Raw genomic sequence first — 24,542 nt, 5'->3', positions numbered from 1 at the left:
TGTTATATATTTTGTCAACATTTATGATGAGTATTTTTGTAAATTGATGTGCTGGACGTTTTGGTGGGAATACATTTTCGGAACATCATGCGCCAATGTAAAATGCAGTTTCTGGATATAAATATGAACTTTATCGAACAAAACATACATGTATTGTGTAATATAATGTCCTAGGAGTGTCACCTGATGAAGATCGTCAAAGGTTAGTGCTTCATTTAGCTGTGTTTTGGGTTTTATTGACACATGTCCTTGCTTGGAAAATGGCTGTGTGATTATTTTTTTCTATGTACTCTCCTAACATAATCTAATGTTTTGCTTTCGCTGTAAAGCCTTTTTGAAATCGGACAACGTGGTTATATCAAGGAGACGTGCATCTTTAAAATGGTGTAAAATAGTTGTATGTTTCAGAAAGTTGAATTATGACATTTTGTTGTTTTTGAATTTGCTGCCCTGATATTTCACTGGCTGTGTCTCTCACTGTTCAAATAAACCTACCATTAAAATTATAGACTGATCATTTCTTTGTCAGTGGGCAAACTGACAAAATCAGCAGGGGATCAAATACTTTTTTCCCTCACTGTATTCGGGTCAGGTCTGATTGATCTTGGGTCTGTTCAGGGCCGGGTCCAACCTCTTCTCTGAATAGCTCTCATGCAATCTTGTGTATGAATTTATCCATCATGTTTTTCAGTCATGGGTAGCTTACAAGTGTCAGTGTTCAACAAAAAAGTCACTAACCCCTCCAAAAAATGTTTAAGTATGTATTTTCTTTATTGTTTCAGATACATTTATTTTCTTGAGGAATGGTAACTAGGCAGTTAAACAAATTACAGTACACTTAACTTAAACACTAAAGCATTATATTGCATACAATAATAACTTTCCTAAAATGTACATCTTTACAAAGTGTTTACAAATCAAATGTTACAAAAAAGAAAGAAAAAGTGCAAGAGTAAATTCAATTTCAATTTAGTTTGACAATCCCCTCCAGTGAAACACAAGAAACAAAATATACCGTGAACAAAAAAATCATACTTCATATTTTTAAGTTGTTTTGGATACATTAACGTTGCTATGGTATTGTGCATTCCAACTTTTCATTTATTATTTTGATAAGTAAATATCATCAAACAGTGTATAAAGTAAAACTAAACATTTTTGTAACGTTCACAGTAAACAAATTAACCAAATTGTATCCAAAGTGTCTCAAATTTCATCAAGAAGACAAAGTTTTAATAAATACATTTTATTCTAATTTACAAACTTTGGTCAATAATATTCTAATTCAAGAGCAATGTGTGGGGTCAAGAATAGGGATTTTTTTTGTAGATAAATAAGATATTGTAAGTGGGACACATTGATGAGTTCAAACATGTATCCTCACTACTGAAACTGTGAAGTGATGTCTAGGTCAAAACACACCCCACTCTGTCCTCCATGGTCCCTCCTAAAAACAACGTTTTTTATTTATTTTTACGAATAAGATAAAATAACATTTTAGGTTCTTGGGATGCATTATGCTACTTAACCTACATAGTGTACGCAAAGGACTAATATATAATTAATACAATTTTCAGATACACAGATTCAAAAATAAATAGATAACTCCTGTCGCTGTTTATTGAAAATCTTTGAAATATCAACATGACTTTCTCTTTATTTTAAGATTATTCTGTTTAAAGCATGATCCGTAGTTATGACAAAGCAGGTTGAGAAAACCGCATCATTATAGGAATGCTGGTATAGGCTATCTGCTGCTTGACGTCACCACAGCCCAAAGTAAAATATAGGTCAACTCATCTTAATGAGCAGTATGTGTGGAGTCTCCAAGCTTAAAAAGGCACCTGGATCCTATTTAAAAAAAATACATATATTATTGCTGATAAACTGTCCATACCTAGCCTGTAATCCTGAGCTAATTGCTAATTCATTAAGCTGCTTGTTCAGATTGTTAAATTGGTTGATACTGTATTGTACACAGTTAAAACACTATCACTGACGTTTTGTCATATAGGATCATACCTTTGATAACGGGTAAGCTCAACTATAGGAAGTTAAATAAACAAAACAACTTTTAAAAAGGAAGAGCTTTTCCGATACTCAAAGGCTGAAACCTTGATAAGGGGGTTGTTTACTAGAATGAACAGGTGTTTAAAACAGCAACATAACCCCAATTCAGCAAGTGCCATTTCCTCATCAATAGATGCTAGCAGTCTACAGCAGGCTACCAAATTACATTTTTGGGATGTCAGTATTTTTGTTGAAGGGGGAAAGTGTTAGAATTAATGGATCTGTACAGTATATGGCATCATCATTTCCAACATCTCTAAAATATAACCTGTATGCTTCCCTTTGAACCTTAAGCCCATGCACTCTGAGCCCCTTACCACACCCTGTTGGACTCAGCAATATCATCTACAGTTTGCTAGAATGATAACTTTGACCGTTTCATAGTTCTTTTTCAACTTATCTAAAATAAATATGAATGTCAATCTACTTGACACGGAAGACTGTAAGGAAGTGCTGTGGTGGTGGAGTGCCTCTGCAGTACTAGTATGTTCCTGTACTGTATTTTGCCATGACTCCTCAGATGCAGTATTTGGCATGTTGTTTTGTGACATGTTGAACTTTGACCATGTGACTTTGGCAAAGCTGCAGTATTGCACATTGTGTGTGAAATATAACTGTGAGGCTAAGATGTATATATCTATTTTCATGTTGTCCTGAAGACTCTGACAAAGCTACAGACCTTTGTTGTGTGTAATATGTGTGTACAGTAGTGTGCTGAATTTAGCATTTAGTGTGTCATTCCTTGTCATAATAACTCTAGACGTGTTGTGTGTTGAAGGAAATCATGTCCTTTGTTGTCTTTTGTGTATACTGAGAGTTATTTGTTGTCATGATGAGAATGGCAAAGCTACAGACCTGCTTGTGCTACATGCACTAGTGTGTTCATATGGTGGTGTGTTAAGGGTAGTCAAGGCGACTCAAGCGAAGCTACTGGAGCTGAGGCATTGGAACTTCTCTCTGAGTGATTGGACGATGTTGGACTGGTTCTGCTGTGTCTGCTGCTCCGCCCGCAGGTACTCCTGCAGACGCTCCCGGTCCATCAGCCCACAGGAGGACCTTACCGGAGTGCAGGGCAGACTCTGGATTTGGCTCTGGGCTGGTCCCTTGGAGCTACCACCACCACCACCCGCACCACCACCGGTGATACACTGCCTGGAGCAGTCCTGATCCCGCTCGCTCTTGTTCTCAGAGCGGATCTCTACGTAATCGTCATCGTCGCCATTGTCTTTGAAGTTGGCCATGTAGTTCTGGGTGGCTGTGAGCATGCTCAGTGCAGAGGCGTGGTTCAGGACCACCACCTGCTGACTGTCCTGGAGGGTGAGGTCAGAGTGACCATGACCGAAACTGGACTGCTCCGGGAGGCTGCTCTGCCGACTGGCCCGGACCAGACTGCTGGGGCCATGGAGTCTCTCTGCAGATCTCTGGACTGCAGTCGGACCACGCTTGGACTCGACACAGTCATTCTCCTTCTCCTGCAGGTCACCCAGTGAGCAGATAGACTGGCAGCGGCTGTAAGGAGGTGGTTTAGAGGAGGAGGAGGAAGATAAGGGGGAGTTAAAGGAGGTCTGTCGTTTAATATAACTGTACACATGCTCCTCCTTCTCGCTGGGGGCGGAGACACAAGAGCTCCACCGCTGGGTGGGAGAGGTCTCCGGAGAGGGAGGTAGGGTCTTTAGGGTTGGGACGGAGCAGGCAGGGGTGAGCTTGCTCTGGGGGGTGGAGGACAGCATCTCTGACACAAAGCTGGTCAGCTCCCCGTTGCTGTAGGTTGAGTGGAGCCAGTCGTCTTCCAGCCCCAGGGAGGAGCAGGTCTCAGGCAGGGATTGGGAAGAGGGTAGCGCTGGGTGGGAATAGTGCGAGCCAGAAGGGCCCAGGCTGCTGGAGCCCTGATCTGGAGGGTCTTTAAACATCACCTGGTCATACAGCTGGGAGTATTCGGCTATCCTCGCGCCTGAGACAGAGAGAGAGCGAGAGAAGGAGATGGAGATGGAGAATGAGAGGGAGAAGGAGACAAAGAGGAAGAAGGGGACAATGAGTGACAAAAAAAAATAATCCACTAGTTATCTGTATATATCATGACTGTAAGGCATAAGCAGCTACTGATTTTGTTTGTTACCTATGGCAGCACCGCCTTGCTTCTTCTCCTCCAAAATGGCTGCCAGGTCATTCTGCTTCTTTTCCATGTCTTTCTGCTGCTTCTTCTCCTCCCTGTTGCGTCCCCCTGACATGTCGCCGGGGTCCATGCTCTTCATGCGGAGCATCTGGTTGGCCTTCTTGATCTTCTGGCTGTACTGGCGAGCCATCAGGAACACACGGTTCTTGGTCTTGTCCATGAGGTCCTGGGAGAAGCTGTCCACTGAGTCACCCAGAAGGAGAGAGGAGGAAGCCAAGGGGGAGTCCAAACCCAGCTCCCCAGGGAACAGGCTGTGGAGGTCTCTGATGGAGGGTTCCTTCTGGCTGGGGTGCTGTTGGGGCAGCTCCCTCAGCTCATCATCATCCTCCAGATGGAAGCTCCCAGTGCTGAGGTGGGCCAGTTTGTTATGGATGCTCTTGACTGTCCCGGGAGGGGCAGGGTCTGGAATGGCCGGCAGGGGGAGGGACGGGGGAGTGAGGGGAGAGTGAGAGGGGTAATGATCCTCGTCTTCAAAAGTACCCTCTCTGAGCAACTCCGGGATGTTGAGGATGGGGATGGTGAATTGGTGAGGTGGGGTCACAGTGGGAGGGTTGGGATGGCGGGCTAGGGGGCTCTTGGTAGGGGGGCTGCATGTTTGCGGGCTGGCTGTATGTGGGTTGTTCTTTTTGGTGCTGCTCTTGACAGATGAGGTCTTGGGGGCCTCGCTGGTGCTCATGGGAAATGCGGCGGGAAGGCGTTCCACTTTCTTTTCGTTCTTCTTGATGTAGTTTTCCAAATCGTTCCAGATCTCGTCCACCTGCTCCGACATCCGATCGCCGGTGTTGGACTGTTGGGAGAATGTTTTCGAGGCAGATGAGGAGGAGTAGTCCGGTTCAGAGTTGCCGTGGACGGGATGAGAGTTATCCTCCATTCCTTCGTCCTCCCCAAAATGGAGGCTTTCCTCAGACACGAAGCCCCCAAGTCTCTCACAGCCAGTCTCAGAGGCAGACTGCAACAGACTGTCCCTCTCCTGTGCCTTTCTGTCCCCGTCCTTGTCACACTTCGTTGGGGGCTCCCTGAAGCAGATAGTGTCATATATGTTCTCCTCCACGATCTTCAGCTCCTGGGCAGTGGAGGAGTGGTTACTGTCAGACAAGCTGTCTGGCTCGATAAGAGTCTCTGTAATACCCCCTGTCACCCCGGTGTTTAGGGCCCCAGGGTCTTGTGTGTCTCTAGGGCCCTCTCGCTGGACCCCCCGACCCTCCTGCTCCCTCTTGATCAGCCCCATGCTCTTCAGGTCCTCGTAGCTGATGTTGTCATAAACATTCTCAATGTCATCTATCGTCAGGTGCTCGGCTGACGATGAACCCGAGATGTCATTGCTGGAGGATTCAGTGTGGATCATCTCTTGCTGGTTGTCATCCTGATCAGGGGGGCTCTGTCGGGAGCCAGTCTGTTTCTCCCCCACGCTGCTGGCTCTCCGCAGCACTCTGCTGTCCCCAGTGGATGGGTGGTCAATCTGCACTATGGGCACCTGCTCCACATGCCAGCTGCAGGGTCGTCCCTGGGTCCTGCTGGGAGATGACGTGACCTCTGACCTAACAGGAGGTGGTTCTGGTTCTGGCCCGCCGGGCTCGGTGGGGACAAACATCTGGTAGATGTCTTCGTCCTCCTCGTCGGGGTTCATGGTGCGCTGGCGGGTGGGGAACATGGCTCTGCGGACGAGGTGATCCGCCCAGATGTTCCCCACCGTCTGGGGGTCACCGTCTGGGATCAGCATGGAGGGGACGTGGGGTTCCGGAGGTTCATCTGTCACACAGGGCGTCCTGAGGAGAGGAGGGTGGTGACGTTCCTTAGACCTCTGGATAGAAGAAGATTAGATTATTTTGTAAATGTGCAAATATAGATGTACTAGCTTGCTCTGCTAACCAACAAGTGTGGTGAAAGTCTATTTCTGAGATCAAACACAGACCTTTATTAAATTACAGTTACAAGTGCAGTACACAATTATTCCTACTAGTCATTCTCATCACAGTGTTAAGGTCAGTCACCTGTAGGTCTGAGGCGCTCATGTTGAAGGTCTTCCATTGGTTGATGCTGCTGTCTATAGACGCCTGTTGGTTCAATCTCTTCCTGCTAGACTGTCCTGGGACTCGCACCCTCTTTTCCCCACCCTGCAACACACGGTTAGAAAATCATGTAATGAGCATACCTTTACCTATCTAATCACTTTATACCTGCAAAGGGGCTAGGGCAATGGGCTAGGGATGGAAATCAAAACAGGCTAATCTGATAAGAGGTTAAATTGTCAAACTGGTGCATTGTGGGTAGGTAGGAGAGACTCACCAGGCTGCTGTCATCCTCATCATCGGCGTCCTGCTGATGTGGCTCCTCCCCATTGCTATGGTCAAAATGGTCACCTGGGTCCAGGGACTTCTGTGATTGGTTGACCAGGCTGCGGCTGCGGCCAATAGTGCCCAGAGCCAGCTGGGACACAGGGGAGAGCAGGGTGGTGCCCAGACTTGTCCTCTACAGAGAAAGAGAGTGATAAGGCAGGGAGTGTTAAATGTGTCCTTGAGTGAGAGTTAGGTGAGTGGTATAGGAACCATTGCAAATAATAAATTAGCTGAAACCTTTAGTCTATTATGGAGATATAACACTGTTTCTAACTGTAGCATTGTGTCACCATTCATATATGTAAATGACTGCATTGTGGGGTTAAGCTCACCTTTGAGACATCTTCCTTGGCACCATGTTTAGCGTTCTTCAGTAACTTGGACAGAGGCTCTGAGGAGAGACAGATTGGACAGGACATGTCAGTCATAGAGGCAGAGAAACAGGCTCAGTCTACTGGCATCAGCACCAAATAATTTACAGCGCCTTCTTCCTGTCCCTGTACTTCCTGTGTTCCTTACCTGACTTCCTGCGGACCCGTCGAGGGGAGGGGCCCTCCTTGGTGTGGGGGCTCCTCTTGTTCCTGTCGGGACTGTATTGGAACCCTGGGTGGTCTGGAGAGGACAGGGGAGAGGGAATGTTACAGACACTCAAATAAACACCCATGAATGTAATGATCTTATAATAGTCACAAGAGGCTTCAATCAATATCAAATGGATACTTACGCATAGCATCCATCTCCAAAATGGCCTGCTTGGCCTGAAAATCAAGAGAAAAAAACTAAAACAAACAACAACCATTAAAGCAGATTTCCACAACTGGAGGCACGCGGGTGGTTTTATTTGGATACCCAAGTTTTCTGAGCAAAAATTCTTATTTTTATGAAAAATCTAAAATCATTGATGGACATAAAATACTAAAAACACCAGGAAATCAGCTCCAAATTATTTTTTATTTGGAAATCTATTCCTAAGTATTCCCATGCATAATAAACAGACGCATGTGATCATATACAAATGTAATCAAGGTTTGAAATTATTATGTTTTAGTGAAATATTATATCTTCTTGCGATCAATTTGCAGTCTACAAATGATTTGTAATTATGTTCAGGCACCATAATCATCCGCTCAAGAAAAAAAAATATTCAGCAGCTGCAACGAGTTGATGATCCCTACATTAAAGGGAAATGTTTCTACTTCATATTCATCATCTCAAGCAACACCCCAACATCAACATATGTGAAAATGGTGCATTTCTATGTTTTCTAGTAAAAAATATAGAAGATAAGTGTTCCCAATGACATCATTAACCAATTAGTAGGCAATTAGTAGACAATGCCAACTCATAACTTGTTAAAATCACACGATGCACATCGATAATGTAATTGGAAACAATTATCCTCCTGTATCTTTTTTACTACAAACCTTACAGTACCAGTCAAAGTTGAAACACCCATTCAATCAAAGGTTTTTATTTTGACTATTTTCTACATTGTAGAATAATAGTGAAGACATCAAAACTATGAAATAACACATATGGAATCATGCACTAACCAAAAAAGTGTTAAACAAATCAAAAAATATTTTATATTTGAGATTATTCAAAGTAGCCACCCTTTGCCTTGATGATTGTTTTACACACTCTTGGCATTATCTCAACAAGCTTCATGAGGTAGTCACCTGGAATTCATTTCAATTAACAGGTGTGCATTGTTAAACGTTGTGCAATTTCTTTCCTTCTTAATGCGTTTGAGCCAATCGGTTGTGACAAGGTATACAGAAGACAGCTCTATTTGGTAAAAGACCAAGTCCATATTATGGCAAGAACAGCTCAAATAAGAAAAGAGAAATTACAGTCCATCATTCCTTTAGGACATGAAGGTCAGTCAATGAGGAAAATGTCAAGAACTTTGAAAGTTTCTTCAAGTGCAGTTACAAAAACCATCAAGCGCTATGATGAAACTGGCTCTCATGAGGACCGCCACAGGAAAGGAAGACCCAGACTTACCTCTGCTGCAGAGGAAAAGTTCATTAGAGTTAACTGCACCTCAGATTGCAGCCCAAATAAATGCTTCACTGAGTTCAAGTAACAGACATCTCAACATCAACTGTTCAGAGGAGACTATGTGAATCAGGCCTTCATGGTCGAATTGCTGCAAAGAAACCACTACTGAAGGACACTAATAATAAGAAGAGACTTGCTTGGGCCAGGAAATATGATCTCCGCATGTGTGGTTCCCACTGTGAAGTATGGAGGAGGAGGTATGATGGTTTGGGGGTGCTTTGCTGGTGACACTTGGTGATTTATTCCGAATTCAAGTCACACTTAACCAGCATGGCTACCACAGCATTCTGCAGCGATACGCTATCCCATCTGGTTTGCGCTTAGTGGGACTATCATTGTTTTTCAACAGGACAATGACCCAAAACACCTCCAGGCTGTGTAAGGGCTATTTGACCAATAAGGAGAGTGATTGCGTGCTTCATCAGATGACCTGGCCTCCTCAATCACCTGACATCAACCCAATTAAGATGGTTTGGGATGAGTTGGACCACAGAGTTAGGGAAAAGCAGCCATCAAGTGCTCAGCATATGTGGGAAGTCCTTCAAGACTGTTAGAAAAGCACTCCAGGTGAAGCTGGTTGAGAGAATGCCAAGCGTGTACAAAGTCACCCTTTGTCATTTAGACAAAGGGTGGCTACTTTGAAGAATCTCAAATATAAAATATATTTGGATTTTTTAAAACACGTTTTTGTTTACTACATGATTCCATATGTGTTATTTAATAGTTTTGATGTTTTCACTATTATTCTACAATAAAGAAAATAGTACAAATAAAGAAAAACCCTTGAATGAGTAGGTGTGTCCAAACTTTGACTGGTACTGTATAATCATGCAATTTTCACATATTTTGATGATGGGGTGGTGCTGGAGATGATGAATATAAAGTTGAATATTTTTTAAACGTTCCTTTATTAAAGTGAGCTCTATATTACAGAGTTCGGTAATCCTATACTTGAGGTTGATATATGGGGCTTCCAGACACCAGATGGCGCCAGACAGTAGTCTTCACCGAACAGAACAAGACTACTCTTCAATATCAAGTTTAACAAGAGATCCCTTTATTGTAATTACAATGAACACTCTCAACAATTTCTTCCGGACAAAAGCATAATTTCCCATTTGCACCGGAGCCAAGACTGAAGGAAGTGAGTGGAGAGAGGGGGGATTGAGAAAGAGAGAGAGAGAAAGAGAGACCATTCCACTTCCTTCCACTCAGTGTTGTGTTTATGTCGTTAGTGAGCACACACATTGCCTGCTCCGTGTCTCACCTTGGCTGGGATTTTAGCCGGGTGGTTTTCAAGTATGAGTCTCTTCAGATGCAGGATCCACATGCGTTTGTCCTGCTGGGATTTGGCCTGGGGGCGGAACACAACACAACAGAGAGGAGAGAAGAAGAGAGACAGATTAAGGGAGAGACTTTAAACGGTGTATAAGACGATTATCACAAACCCATAACAACAGTGGGATCTGACCTTCTACTCCTCTGTGTTTGTTATGTAACACAGATTATGGAATTGTTTGAAGTGAATACCCAAACACTCACGTTGAGAAATGACAAACTCTTCTTATCCACCCTAAAGAATTGAACAAGTCTGGAGTGGTGGGCTTGGCAGGGCACAAGTGATATAGTACAATTTACTTGTACTCTATGCTGTACAATCGCCTGTGGAATATGCTCTAGTAGTGGGGTGTAGTTTTGCGTTACCTGTACGGTGTGCTGTAGTTTGGGGTTCTTGTAGTGGAACACACTGAAGCTGAGTGGCTCTTTCAGAATGACTTCCACCAACATCAGGTTGCAACACTATAATGACATAGAGACATGGCTAGTATGATGGATGTCTTTCTATTATGGTACACCTTTTGGGAGATAGTGTAGTGACTGACCAGGATGTGGGCATTGTAGGTGTAGGCCTCCTCACGTTTCTTGGTGACCAGCAGCAGTTTGTCAAACAGGAAGAGCGTGCGCTCATTCTTGGCTCGTTGCAGACGGAACGTCCCCTCCAGAACCAGCTCCCCGTAGCCAATCAGATCAGGCCCCTTCCAGTTGGTCAGCAGACTCTGGATTTCCTGAGAGAGGGAGGGGGATATAGGGTGGAGGAGAGGGGTAAGAGTGAATGAAAGAGAGAGGGACAGGGATAGAGAGGGAGGAGGAGGAGAGGGGGAGAGTGAGTAAGAGAGGGATAGAGAGAGCGGAATAGGATGAGAGAAAGGTAAGTGAAACAAGTGAGAAAACAAGAGTAGGACGGGAAAGGACAGAAGAGTAGGAGGAGAGAAGAGCCGAACGAGAGAAGAGAGGGAGGAGAGGAGCGAGAGAAAAAAGGACAGAGATTTAGGCAGGTCAACTAAGCACTCTTTACCTGATCCTGACGAAATATACTGCTCCAAAAAATAAAGGGAACACTTAAACAACACATCCTAGATCTGAATGAAAGAAATAATCTTATTAAATACTTTTTTCTTTACATAGTTGAATGTGCTGACAACAAAATCACACAAAAATAATCAATGGAAATCCAATTTATCAACCCATGGAGGTCTAGATTTGGAGTCACACTCAAAATTAAAGTGGAAAACCACACTACAGGCTGATCCAACTTTGATGTAATGTCCTTAAAACAAGTCAAAATGAGGCTCAGTAGTGTGTGTGGCCTCCACGTGCCTGTATGACCTCCCTACAACGCCTGGGCATGCTCCTGATGAGGTGGCGGATGGTCTCCTGAGGGATCTCCTCCCAGACCTGGACTAAAGCATCCGCCAACTCCTGGACAGTCTGTGGTGCAACGTGGCGTTGGTGGATGGAGCGAGACATGATGTCCCAGATGTGCTCAATTGGATTCAGGTGTGGGGAACGGGCGGGCCAGTCCATAGCATCAATGCCTTCCTCTTGCAGGAACTGCTGACACACTCCAGCCACACGAGGTCTAGCATTGTCTTGCATTAGGAGGAACCCAGGGCCAACCGCACCAGCATATGGTCTCACAAGGGGTCTGAGGATCTCATCTCGGTACCTAATGGCAGTCAGGCTACCTCTGGCGAGCACATGGAGGGCTGTGCGGCCCCCCAAAGAAATGCCACCCCACACCATGACTGACCCACCGCCAAACCGGTCATGCTGGAGGATGTTGCAGGCAGCAGAACATTCTCCACGGCGTCTCCAGACTCTGTCACGTCTGTCACGTGCTCAGTGTGAACCTGCTTTCATCTGTGAAGAGCACAGGGCGCCAGTGGCGAATTTGCCAATCTTGGTGTTCTCTGGCAAATGCCAAACGTCCTGCACGGTGTTGAGCTGTAAGCACAACCCCCACCTGTGGACGTCGGGCCCTCATACCACCCTCATGGAGTCTGTTTCTGACCGTTTGAGCAGACACATGCACATTTGTGGCCTGCTGGAGGTCATTTTGCAGGGCTCTGGCAGTGCTCCTCCTTGCACAAAGGCGGAGGTAGCGGTCCTGCTGCTGGGTTGTTGCCCTCCTACGGCCTCCTCCACGTCTCCTGATGTACTGGCCTGTCTCCTGGTAGCGCCTCCATGCTCTGGACACTACGCTGACAGACACAGCAAACCTTCATGTCACAGCTCGCATTGATGTGCCATCCTGGATGAGCTGCACTACCTGAGCCACTTGTGTGGGTTGTAGACTCCGTCTCATGCTACCACTAGAGTAAAAGCACCGCCAGCATTCAAAAGTGACCAAAACATCAGCCAGGAAGCATAGGAACTGAGAAGTGGTCTGTGGTCCCCACCTGCAGAACCACTCCTTTATTGGGGGTGTCTTGCTAATTGCCTATAATTTCCACCTGTTGTCTATTGCATTTGCACAACAGCATGTGAAATTTATTGTCAATCAGTGTTGCTTCCTAAGTGGACAGTTTGATTTCACAGAAGTGTGATTGACTTGGAGTTACATTGTGTTGTTTAAGTGTTCCCTTTAATTTTTTGAGCAGTGTACTTCCACACACATTCTTTCACTCATCTGACCATCTGATCATCCTCCCTCCCCATAGATTAAAGCTACACTTTCCCTTTTTTCTGTCTGCTGTGTTATGCAAGGCCATCCTTAGCCCTGGAAAACAATGTATTGCATAACTTAGAGGAGACTGAAACCAATTCCGCATCCCAAATGACACCCTATTCCCTATACGGTACACTACTTTGACTGGGACCCATAGGGCTCTGATGAAAACTAGTGCACTATGTAGGGAATAGGGGGGACATTTGGGATGCTAGCTAGACTGGCGAAGGCTAGGGACACGATGGGAGGATCTGAGGACAAAACCCACGTCCTGTATGTGGGCTCACACACACCTGCATATGCAGATGTGTGTGAGTGTCACGTCCTGACCCTAGTAAGATGTCATTTTCTATAGTAGAGTAGGTCAGGGCGTGACAGGGGGTGTTTTGGGTTTTCTATTTCTATGTTTGAGTTCTGTTTTTTCTGTTTCTATGTTGGGGTTATTTTGGTTGATCTCCAATTGGAGGCAGCTGATCCTCGTTGCCTCTGATTGGAGATCGTCTTTAAGTGTGGGTTTTTTCTTCCTGTGTTTGTGGGTGATTATCTTTTGAGTAGTGTGTTTTCCTCTCTGCGTCACGGTTTGTTGTTTTGTGTGTATTCAAGTATTTTCGTGTATTGCATTTAGTTTCACTATAAATAAAATATGTGGAACTACGAACACGCTGCATTTTGGTCCGATCCTTCGAACAGCCGTGACAGTGAGCATGTGTGCCTATGTACCTGTTTAAGCATGTTCATTTGGAAGTGTTAATTTACCTGCAACCTGACAGCGTGTTCATGTTTCCTTTTCATGTTGTTGATGTGCCAGGCTACTCTCTGCATGGTGTCTATGGCCTCCTGCACCACCTCATACGTCTCTGTGTCCTTCTCCAGGTGGTTGGCTATCTCCTACAGGGGGCAGGAAATACACTTGGGGTTAGAGTGGGTAATGTAATCGGCTAGATGTACGTTAGACTGGGTACCATCTGTTTCCAGCAATGTTTGCCTGGTTATTCTTGGCAATAGGGGTAGCTAGTTCAAAAATAGACCGGTGGCTAACTGTACATACAGTCCATTAGAGCCAACTGTACACACACAAATGTAAGTTTTGGATGCAGTTCTGTGTGGTTAGGCTTACAGTGTGTGTTAGGAGTACGGTGCATTCAAAAAGTATTCAGACCTCTTGAATTTTTCCACATTTTCTTACATTACAGCATTATTCGAAAATCGTTTAAAAAAAAATAAAAATCAATCTACACACAATACCACATAATGACAAAGCAAAAACTGGTTTTTAGAAAAAAATATATTTAAAAAAAAATCTGAAATATCACATTTACATAAGTATTCTGACCCTTTACTCAGAACTTTGTGGAAGCACCTTTGGCAGTAAATACAGCCTCAAGTCTTCTTGGCTATGATGCTACAAGCTTGGCACACCTGTATTTGGGGAGTTTCTCCCATTCTTCTCTGCAGAGCCTCTCAAACTCTGTCAGGTTGGATGGGGAGCGTCACTGCACAGCTATTTTCAGAGATGTTCGATCGGGTTCAAGTCCGGGCTCTGGCTGGGCCACTCGAGGACATTCAGTCTGAGGTCCTGAGCGCTCTATAGCAGGTTTTAATCAAGGATCTCTCTGTACTTTTCTCCGTTCATCTTTCCCTCAATCCCCAAGGCATGATGCTGCCAACACCATGCTTCACCGTAGGAATGGTGCTAGGTTTCCCACAGACATGACGCTTGGCATTCAGGCCAAAGAGTTCAATCTTGGTTTCATCAGACCAGAGAATCTTGTTTCTCATGGCTGGAGAGTCCTTTAAGTGCCTTTTGGCAAACTCCAAGCAGGCTGTTATGTGCCTTTTACTGAGGAGTAGCTTCCGTCTGGCCACTATAGCATAAAGGCCTGATTGGTAGAATACTGCAGAAAGGGTTGTCCATCTGGAAGGTTCTCCCATCTCCACAAAGGAACTCTGGAGCTCTGTCAGAGTGACCATCAGGTTCTTGGTCACCTCTCTGACCAAGGCCCTTCTTCCCCCATTGCTCAGTTTGGCCGAGCGGCTCGCTCTAGGAAGAGTCTTGGTGGTTCCAAACTTCTTCCATGTAAGAATGATGGAGGCCACTGTGTTCTTGGGGACCTTCAATGCTGCAGAATTTTTTGGGTACACTTCCTCAGATCTGTGCCTCGACACAAACCTGTTTTGTAGCTCTAGGGACAATTCCTTCGACCTCATGGCTTGGTTTTTCCTCAGATATAGTGTCAACTGTGGAACCTTACATAGACAGGTGTGTGCCTTTCCAAATCATGTCCAATCAATTGAATTTACCACAGGTGGACTCCAATCAAGTTGTAGAAAAACATGATCAATGGATACACCTGAGCTCAATTTCGAGTCTCATAGCAAGATCTGAATACTTATATAAACAAGGTATATCTGTTTTTTTATTTGTAATACACTTACTAAAATGTCTAAAAACCTGTTTTCGCTTTTTCGTTATGGGGTATTGTGTGTAGATTGAGGATGTCTTTAATCCATTTTTGAATAAGGCTGTAATGTAACAAATCGTGGAAAAACTTAAGGGGTGTGAATATTTTCCAAATGCACAGTATGTGGGGCTTTGCTTGTGTGAGGTAGGTGTCATTGAGTGTGTATAGATGTATTACTAACGTGTAGCAGTAAGTGGTACTTGAGGATCCTCTGCACTGGCTTGAGCAGGTAGGAGCCCAAAGGCAGGGAGTGTCTCAAAGATTCCTGACGTTCCCGGAAAAACTTGGCCAATGCCTTATTCCTCATACACTCAGTCAACACAGCCACTGACCTGCAGAGGGAAAGGGGGAGGGAGAGAAGGAAAAATAAAACCTGATATTAATCCTAGGAAACAATGACAGATATTGTAGACCAATTAAAAGACAGAGTGACTGATCACATGCGCACGCACACACACGCACACAAATATGCACACGCACACACAGTCCTGTCAGAGGACGAAGCAAGGTCAGGTCAAGGCCCATGGACTTTCTATGCTGTGACCTACAGAAAAAGGAAAGGCCAAATAGGAATATATTTGAGTGTGTGTGTATGAATGGGCTCTTGTAAGGATTTTTGAGACCCTCAACCACCCCCTCACACAGCTGGTGACCCTAGCCAAGGTCGCACACGACCGGCACGCACACGCACACACAAAACACACACACTCACAATTAGAATAGGAACCAAGGCTGCTGTATCTCAGTCATTCTGAGCTCTCAGTTTGGGTTTCGTAGAGAGAACAAAGTGAGGCCTGTGTGGAACTGCACTGTAATGTGGACACACACACACGTGTACACACACAATATCTGTAACTACTCTATTAATCATCATCGATAATTTCAGGTGTGCTGTTTTTAGTGCGTCACAACCATTGTGAAACACACAGCCCTCATTAGGTTTCATTGTGAAGAATTGCCTCGTGTTTTTGGTCCCCAGACACAAGCACGCACACACACACACACGATTTCCAATAACAACAGGTCGTTCACACAAGGTGAAATAAAACATTAAAGTCGCTGAGTATGATAAGGTGATGGGTATAATACCCATCTGTTAGAGTAGGGGTTGTAACTCCATCAATATGCTCCATATAAAAAAAAGAAAGAGGGAGGTAGAGACCTTGGGGCATTAACTGGCAGTGAGGCATAGAGTTGGACTCCTGTTGGGTTGGGCTGTATATCAAGGCTACACAGAGAGAGAAAGGCTGAGGTATTGTAGCTCTATACAGACAATACAGAGCTTTATGACACTCTGGGAATCAAGAACATGAATGTGAGATTCACCTGTATGCAAACCCAGATCACATAAGGTAACAATGTGGATGCTTTTACATACATTCATACTTCATATTAGACTTTCAAACACGCACAAACGTACACGCACAAAGACACAATAAAAGGGGGGCAAACTATTTGTGTTTAATGCAGCCATAGTTGGGGTTTCTTACCTTGGGTAGTTGGTGCAGTACTGAGTGTAAATGTGGAACTCTTGACTCTGGAAAAGAAAGATAACACGAATGTAATTATTTTACATTAGCATTAGTCCTTGCAAGCATTCATACCAGTAGCAGAGAAACTATCTTCTCTTGAATCAACCAACATTCCTCTTTGACTAGAGAATTTTAAAGACCTTGTAAAATGTTTGTGAATGTGAAAGTGAGTGAGTTTACATTTACAGTGAATGGATTAGTGTGTCTGTATCAAGGGGAAGAGGGGTGGTCACTTTGGATGAGTCAGTGGTAAAGCGTTCCTGAGCAATGCTTACTGAGCTAGAAACGGAATAAGGAGGCCTCTCTCTTCAGCTTTAAGGTAGAGAATGAAAGTGAACCTTATTATTATGATTACCAGTATCCATGTCTTATTAAAGGCTCTGTTGAGCACTATGCTGTAGGCCAGGGCTACCCAACTCTCTTCCTGGAGAGCTACACTCCTGTAGGTTTTCTGTCCAACCACAGTTGTAACTAACCTGGTGGAGTTTAACAACCAGCTAATTATTAGAATCAGGTGCGCTAGATTAGGGTTGGATCGAAAACCTACAGGACCGTAGCTCTCCAGGAATAGGGTTGGAGAGCCCTGCTGTAGGTGCTGTTCCATCCCTGCCCCTTTAATTTGTCAGTTTCCATCTCTCATGCATCCATGCATTAAAGACAGAGGCAACATGACTTATCAAAGCTGGAATGAACCTTGCTCTCCTCCTCCCTTACTCTCATTCTATTCCATTTTCTCTACCTTGATCTCGCTGACTGTCTCTCCTGTTCCCTGTCTTTCGCTCAGTCTCTCCCTTCTTGGACATTTACATCTCTTTCCATTTTTCCATACCTCCTTGTCTCGCATTCTGCACTAGCCCTCTATCTTTCTTATCTCTCTCCCCACTCATGTCCATCTCTCTATACCCTTCTTCCTTTCTCATCCCCCTGTCCTTGCTGCCAAGGCACACACATCAAATCAAATGATTTGGAGCTGTGTAACTGATAATAGCTCTGGTCCTGATTGTGTTCATAATGTGTCAATAAATACTCTGGGGTAGGCCAAAGACAGGAAGTGGACAGTTATAACAGGAAACATAACAGAATCTTAAACAGACGGGAAAGATGATGGGGAGCTGTCCTGTTCTGTAGCTTTGCACACTCATACTGTACAAACACACACATGTACTGTACACACTCTAGGACAAAAACATGTGATTCCATCAACACACACGGGCATGTGACACACAGTCACAAAGAAAATAAAAATATAGAAATATTTCACACACACTTCCATTCATACCAAATAATTACTCACATGCACACATCATACCATACATGCAGTAGCAGTCAAAAGTTGGGACACCTCTACTCATTCAAGGGTTTTTCTTAATAATTACTATTTTCTACATTGTAGAATAATAGTGAAGACATCAAACCATGAAATAACATATATGGTGAAGCGGGTGAAGCTGGTTGAGAGAATGCCAAGAGTCTGCAAAGCTGTCATCAAGTCAAAGGGTGGCTACTTTGTTGGTTAGTACATGATTCCATATGTGTTATTTCATAGTTTTGATGTCTTCACTAGTATTCTACAATGTAGAAAATAGAAATAAAGAAAAACCCTTGAATTAGTAGTGTCCAAACTTTTGACTGGTACTGTACATGCTGTACACGTGTATGTGCGAACACACATACACACACACACAGCCTGGAGGTTCCCCGTGGGAAAAGCCGTAAATTGAAAAACAGGGTTTTGAAATCAAATCAAGCTTTATTTATGAAGTGCATTTCAGACATGGAATGCAACGCAATGTGCTTTACAGGAAAACAACTAATAAAAACAAGTTAAATAAAAGCATAAATATTCACCACAAACATCAGAGGATAAAAACCAAACGAATAACAATACAAACTGAATGACAAAAAAAAATACCTGAAGGAATAGCAAAGCTAAAAAGGTTTTAAGATCACTTTTAATAATGTCCACAGTTTTGGCCCCCCTCAGGTTCTCTGGCAGGCTATTCCAGAGGCTGGGGGCATTATAACTAAAGTCTGCCTCTCCATGCCTCTTGGTCATAGGCCTTTGGGATAGTTAAAATGCCAGTGCTTGAGGACCTGAGGAAGGGTACCACATGAGGGAGGAGGATGTCTTCCCTGTAACGCACAGCATTGAGATTGCCTGCAATGACGACAAGCTCAGTCCAATGATGCTGTGAAACACTGCCCCAGACCATGACGGACCCTCCACCTCCAAATCGATCCTGCTCCAGAGTACAGGCCTCGGTGTAACGCTCATTCCCTCGAAAATAAACACGAATCCGGCCATCACCCCTGGTGAGACAAAACCACGACTCGTCAGTGAAGAGCACTTTTTGCCAGTCCTGCCAGGTCCAGTGACGGCGGGTTTGTGCCCATAGGCGACGTTGTTGCCTATGGGCTAGTGAGGACCTGCCTTACAACAGGCCTACAAGCCCTCCCTCAGTCCAACCTCTCTCAGCCTATTGCGGACAGTCTGAGCACTGATGGAGGGATTGTGCGTTGCTGGTGTAACTCGGGCAGTTGTTGCCATCCTGTACCTGTCCCGCAGGTGTGATGTTCGGATGTACCGATCCTGTGCAGGTGTTGTTACACGTGGTCTGCCACTGCGAGGACGATCAGCTGTCCGTCCTGTCTCCCTGTAGTGCTGTCTTAGGCGTCTCACAGTACGGACATTGCAATTCATTGCCCTTGCCACATCTGCAGTCCCCATGCCTCCTTGCAGCATGCCTAAGGCACGTTCACACAGATGAGCAGGGACCCTGGGCATCATTCTTTTGGTGTTTTTCAGAGTCACTAGAAAGGCCTCTTTAGTGTCCTAAGTTTTCATAACTGTGACCTTAATTGCCTACCGTCTGTAAGCTGTTAGTGTCTTAACCACCGTTCCACAGGTGCATGTTCATTAATTGTTTATGGTTCATTGAACAAGCATGGGAAACAGTGTTTAAACCCTTTACAACGAAGAGCTGTGAAGTTATTTGGATTTTTATGAATTGTCTTTGAGTAACAGGGTCCTGAATGAGGGATGTTTCTTTATTTTTGCAGAGTTTACTTAATCCAGTTAGTAATAAGCACGCAACCATTAAGAAAACGACTGTAAAAATGGTTAAATCCCCTTAGATTGATGAGGAATTGAACATTTGTATTGTTGAGAGGGATGAGGCAAAAGATATGGGATTAAGTCTGGCAGCCCAACTGATTGCAAATTAAGAAATCATGTGACTAAACTAAATAAAAAGAAATTACACTATGAAGCAAATATAAATTATATAAAGAATGATAGTAAAAAGCTTTGGGGCACCTTAAATTACATTTTGGGGAAAAAAAGCCAACTCGGCACCTTCATTTATTGAAGCAGATGGCTCATTCATCACAAAGCCCACTGATATTTCAAACTACTTTAATGACTTTTTCATTGGCAAGATAAGCAAACTTAGGGATGACATGCCAGCAACAAACGCTGACACTAAACATCCAAGTATATCGGACCAAATTATGAAAGACAAGATTTGTACTTTTGAATTCCATAAAGTCAGTGTGGAAGAGATGAAAAAGGTATTGTTGTCCATTAACAATGGCAAGCCACCAGGGTCTGACAATGTAGATGTAAAATTACTGGAGGATAATAACAGACGATATTTCCACATCTTCAATTTAAGCCAACTATAGAGAGTGTGCTCTCAGGCCTGGAGGGAAGCTAAAGTCATTCCGCTACCTAAGAATAGTAAAGCCCCCTTTACTGGCTCAAATAGCCAACCAATCAGCTTTTTACCAACCCTTAGTATACTTCTGGAAAAAATTGTGTTTGACCAGATACAATGCTATTTTACAGTAAACAAATTGACAACAGAATTTTATCATGCTTATAGGGAAGGACACTCAACAAGCACAGCACTTATACAAATGACTGATGATTGGCTGAGAGAAATTGATGATAAAAGGATTGTCTTGTTATAGACTTCAGTGCAGCTTTTGACATTATTGATCATAGTCTGCTGCTGGAAAAACGTATATGTTATGGCTTTACACCCCCTGCTATAATGTGGATATTGAGTTACTTGTCTAACAGAACACAGAGGGTGTTTTTTAATGGAAACCTATCAAATATAATCCAGATGCTTAGGCCCCTTGCTTTTTTTCAATCTTTACTAATGAAATGTCACTGACTGAGTAAAGCCAGGGTTTCTATGTATGCAGATGACACAACACTATACACGTCAGCTACTACAGTGACTGAAATGACTGCAACACTCAACAAAGAGCTGCAGTTAGTTTCAGAGTGGGTGGCAAGTAATAAGTTAGCCGTAAATATTTCTAAAACTAAAAGCATTGTATTTGGAACAAAACACTCACTAAACCCTAAACCTCAACTAAATCTTGTAATAAATAATGTGGAAATTGAGCAACTTGAGATTACTAAACTGCTTGGAGTAACACTAGATAATAAACTGTCAAGGTCAAAACATATTGATGCAGTAGTAGCTAAGATGGGGAGAAGTCGGTCTATAATATAGCGCTGCTCTACCTTCTTAACAGCACTATCAACAAGGCAGGTCCTACAGGCTCTAGTTTTGTCACACCTTGACTACTGTTCAGTCGTGTGGTCAGGTGCCACAAAAAAGCACTTAGGAAAATTGCAATTGGCTCAGAACAGTGCAGCACGGCTGGCCCTTGGATGTACACAGAGAGATAAAAAACTCCTTATGGAACAGCGGGGACTGTAAAGCAAGACAAACATTGGCACAGACACATTTATTTCACCTTTATTTAACTAGGTAAGTCAGTTAAGAACAAATTCTTATTTTCAATGACGGCCTGGTGTGTGTGTGTGTGTGCGCGTGTCTGTGCAGGTGCCACAGGGTTCAATTCTTGGGCCAACTCTTTTCTCTGTATACATCAATGATGTTGCTCTTGCTGTTGGTGAGTCTCTGATCCACCTCTACGCAGACGACACCATTCTGTATACCTCTGGCCCTTCTTTGGACACTGTATTAACTACCCTCCAGACGAGCTTCAATGCCATACAACTCTCCTGCCGTGGCCTCCAACTGCTCTTAAATACAAGTAAAACTAAATGCATGCTATTCAACCGATCGCTGCCCGCACCTGCCCGCCCGTCCAGCATCACTACTCTGGACGGTTCTGACTTAGAATATGTGGACAACTACAAATACCTGGGTGTCTGGTTAGACTGTAAGCTCTCTTTCCAGACTCACATCAAACATCTCCAATCCAAAGTTAAATCTAGAATTGGCTTCCTATTTCGCAACAAAGCATCCTTAACTCATGCTGCCAAACATACCCTCGTAAAACTGACCATCCTACCGATCTTCGACCTCGGCGATGTCATTTACAAAATAGCCTCCAATACCCTACTCAATAAACTGGATGCAGTCTATCACAGTGCCACCCGTTTTGTCACCAAAGTCCCATATACTACCCACCACTGCAACCTGTATGCTCTCGTTGGCTGGCCCTCGCTTCATACTCGTCGCTAAACCCACTGGCTCCAGGTCATTTACAAGACCCTGCTAGGTAAAGTCCCCCCTTATCTCAGCTCGCTGGTCACCATAGCAGCACCCACCTGTAGCACGCACTCCAGCAGGTATCTCTCTCTGGTCACCCCCAAAGCCAATTCCTCCTTTGGCCATCTCTCCTTCCAGTTCTCTGCTGCCAAAGACTGGAACGAACTACAAAAATCTCTGAAACTCGAAACACTCATCTCCTTCACTAGCTTTAAGCACCAGCTGTCAGAGCAGCTCACAAATCACTGCACCTGTACATAGCCCATCTATAATTTATCCCAAACAACTACCTCTTCCCCTACTGTATTTATTTATTTATTTATTTTGCTCCTTTGCACCCCATTATTTCTATTTCTACTTTGCACTTTCTTCCACTACAAATCTACCATAACAGTGTTTTACTTGCTATATTGTATTTACTTTGCCACCATGGCCTTTTTGCCTTTACCTCCCTTATCTCACCTCATTTGCTCACATTGTATATAGACTTATTTTTCTACTATATTATTGACTGTTTGTTTTACTCCATGTGTAACTCTGTGTTGTTGTGTGTCGAACTGCTTTGCTTTATCTTGGCCAGGTCGCAATTGTAAATGAGAACTTGTTCTCAACTTGCCTACCTGGTTAAATAAAGGTAAAATAAAAAATATAAATAAATAAACACACACACACGATAACATACGCACTATACATACACATGGATTTAGTACTGTAGATATGTGGTAGTGGTGAGGGCACACAGTGTGTTGTGAAATCTGTGAATGTATTGTAATGTTTTAAAATTGTACAAACTGTCTTCATTTTGCTGGACCCCAGGAAGAGTAGCTGCTGCTTTGGCAGCAGCTAATGGGGATCCATAATAAATAAAAATAAAAAACAATAAGTACCTCGGTCTTGTCTTGATTTAGCTGGAGGAAGTTGTGAGCCATCCAAGTATTTATATCAATGCTGTGCTTTCTGATAAAGCTGCCAAGGGTAACATATATAAACTGTTTCCAGCAGTCTCCCACCACAGAGTCAACTAAACACAATACACACTGATCACCAATACACACACACACACCAATACCCAAACCATAACACACACACGCATGCACACACTCCGTCCAAACAAACATTTTGTGACCCTAACAAGCAAATTAAAGTCACAGAAATAACCCAGATCTATAAATATTGCCCTTGTAAAAATATATGAACTCATCCACTATACAGTATATTCAGCACCATCTAAAGTATATCCGATTCCTGAGGTCCTATTGAGTCCTAAACTATGGCTGGCATTTACACACAGTAGAAACCCTTAGATCATCTCAGTAAAACAAAGGCAGAGATTGGATCTGTGAATTTCTGCTCAGCTTTGTTCAGTGAGGACATTTTCTAAATTATATAGATCAATCCCTCCTGATGTAACATAGATATAGACTAATAGTGAAGTTCAGATCATCCCAGGACAGCAAGGCCTGAGCAACTGGACCTGAGGATTTCTTCTGAGCTACCATAGATGTGGATTTATAGACAGTACATCTCCAGACTGTGCTGCTCATCATCATAGGAGTAACATTATGGGACATTTTACAATAATTGGTTTTGAATCTGTATTGACCGTCTGGCAGGCTAAGGGCGCTACACTGGCATTTCTTTCAACCAGATGATAAAACATTATAATCTTGTTTTATTGTGCATCAGTGCTGCAGTCAGCATGTAGGGACGCATAAATGCTAGGCTGCTTACTCAGCACATTTCACTGAGAGCAGGATAAGGAACATCAGGACAGATAGCCAAAAGAATGAGGGGGGGGGGGAGATTTATGGTCTCTTACTTTTCTCTCTCCTTCAAACGCTTTGCCTTGTTGTTACTCTCTAGCGGTGTATGTGTGTGTGTGTGCGCGCGCGTGTATCGTGGATGTATCCAAGAAACAAGGTTTTGGTGGGAGACATGTTGTTGCCTACCCTTACCACCTGGGGGCGGCCCGTCGAAGTCCAGGATTCAGTTGCAGAGGGAGATGTTTAGTCCCTGGGTCCTTAGCTTATTGATGAGCTTTGAGGGTACTATGGTGTTGAACACTGAGCTGTAGTCAATGAATAGCATTCTCACATAGGTGTTCCTTTTGTCCAGGTGGGAAAGGGCATCATCTGTGGATCGGTTGGGGCGGTATGAAAATTGGAGTGGGCCTAGGTTTTCTGGGATAATGGTGTTGTTGTGAGCCATGACCAAAGTACTTTATGGTTACAGATGCGAGTGCTACAGGTTGGTAGTCATTTAGGCAGGTTACCTTAGTGTTCTTGGGCACAGGCACTATGGTGGTCTGCTAAGAACATGTTAGTATTACAGACTCGGACAGGGAGAGGGTGAAAAT

The 24,542-nt window shown here is 43.8% G+C and overlaps 1 protein-coding gene across 2 annotated transcripts in view; it reads right to left on the bottom strand.

Moving 5' to 3' along the window:
* Positions 1-747: 747 nt before the first annotated feature.
* LOC106571794 (pleckstrin homology domain-containing family G member 1) overlaps positions 748-24,542 on the bottom strand; it is a 117,389-nt gene continuing 93,594 nt past the window's right edge. For both annotated transcript variants that reach the window (XM_014145252.2, XM_014145253.2), the window contains exons 5-17: positions 16,605-16,651; positions 15,296-15,446; positions 13,409-13,540; positions 10,527-10,709; positions 10,348-10,443; positions 9,911-9,997; positions 7,304-7,337; positions 7,099-7,191; positions 6,912-6,970; positions 6,530-6,712; positions 6,235-6,357; positions 4,187-6,044; positions 748-4,021 (exon numbers count right to left, since the gene is read on the bottom strand). In XM_014145252.2, coding sequence (XP_014000727.1) covers positions 2,988-4,021; positions 4,187-6,044; positions 6,235-6,357; positions 6,530-6,712; positions 6,912-6,970; positions 7,099-7,191; positions 7,304-7,337; positions 9,911-9,997; positions 10,348-10,443; positions 10,527-10,709; positions 13,409-13,540; positions 15,296-15,446; positions 16,605-16,651 — 4,080 coding nt within the window. In that variant the 3' untranslated portion in view covers positions 748-2,987. The remainder of the gene's footprint in view (positions 4,022-4,186; positions 6,045-6,234; positions 6,358-6,529; positions 6,713-6,911; positions 6,971-7,098; positions 7,192-7,303; positions 7,338-9,910; positions 9,998-10,347; positions 10,444-10,526; positions 10,710-13,408; positions 13,541-15,295; positions 15,447-16,604; positions 16,652-24,542) is intronic.

This window comes from Salmo salar, chromosome ssa15, assembly GCF_905237065.1.
Source record: "Salmo salar chromosome ssa15, Ssal_v3.1, whole genome shotgun sequence".
NCBI lineage: Eukaryota > Metazoa > Chordata > Actinopteri > Salmoniformes > Salmonidae > Salmo > Salmo salar.
Note: the sequence above shows the minus strand (reverse complement) of the source record. Positions and strands in the feature narration are given on the sequence as shown.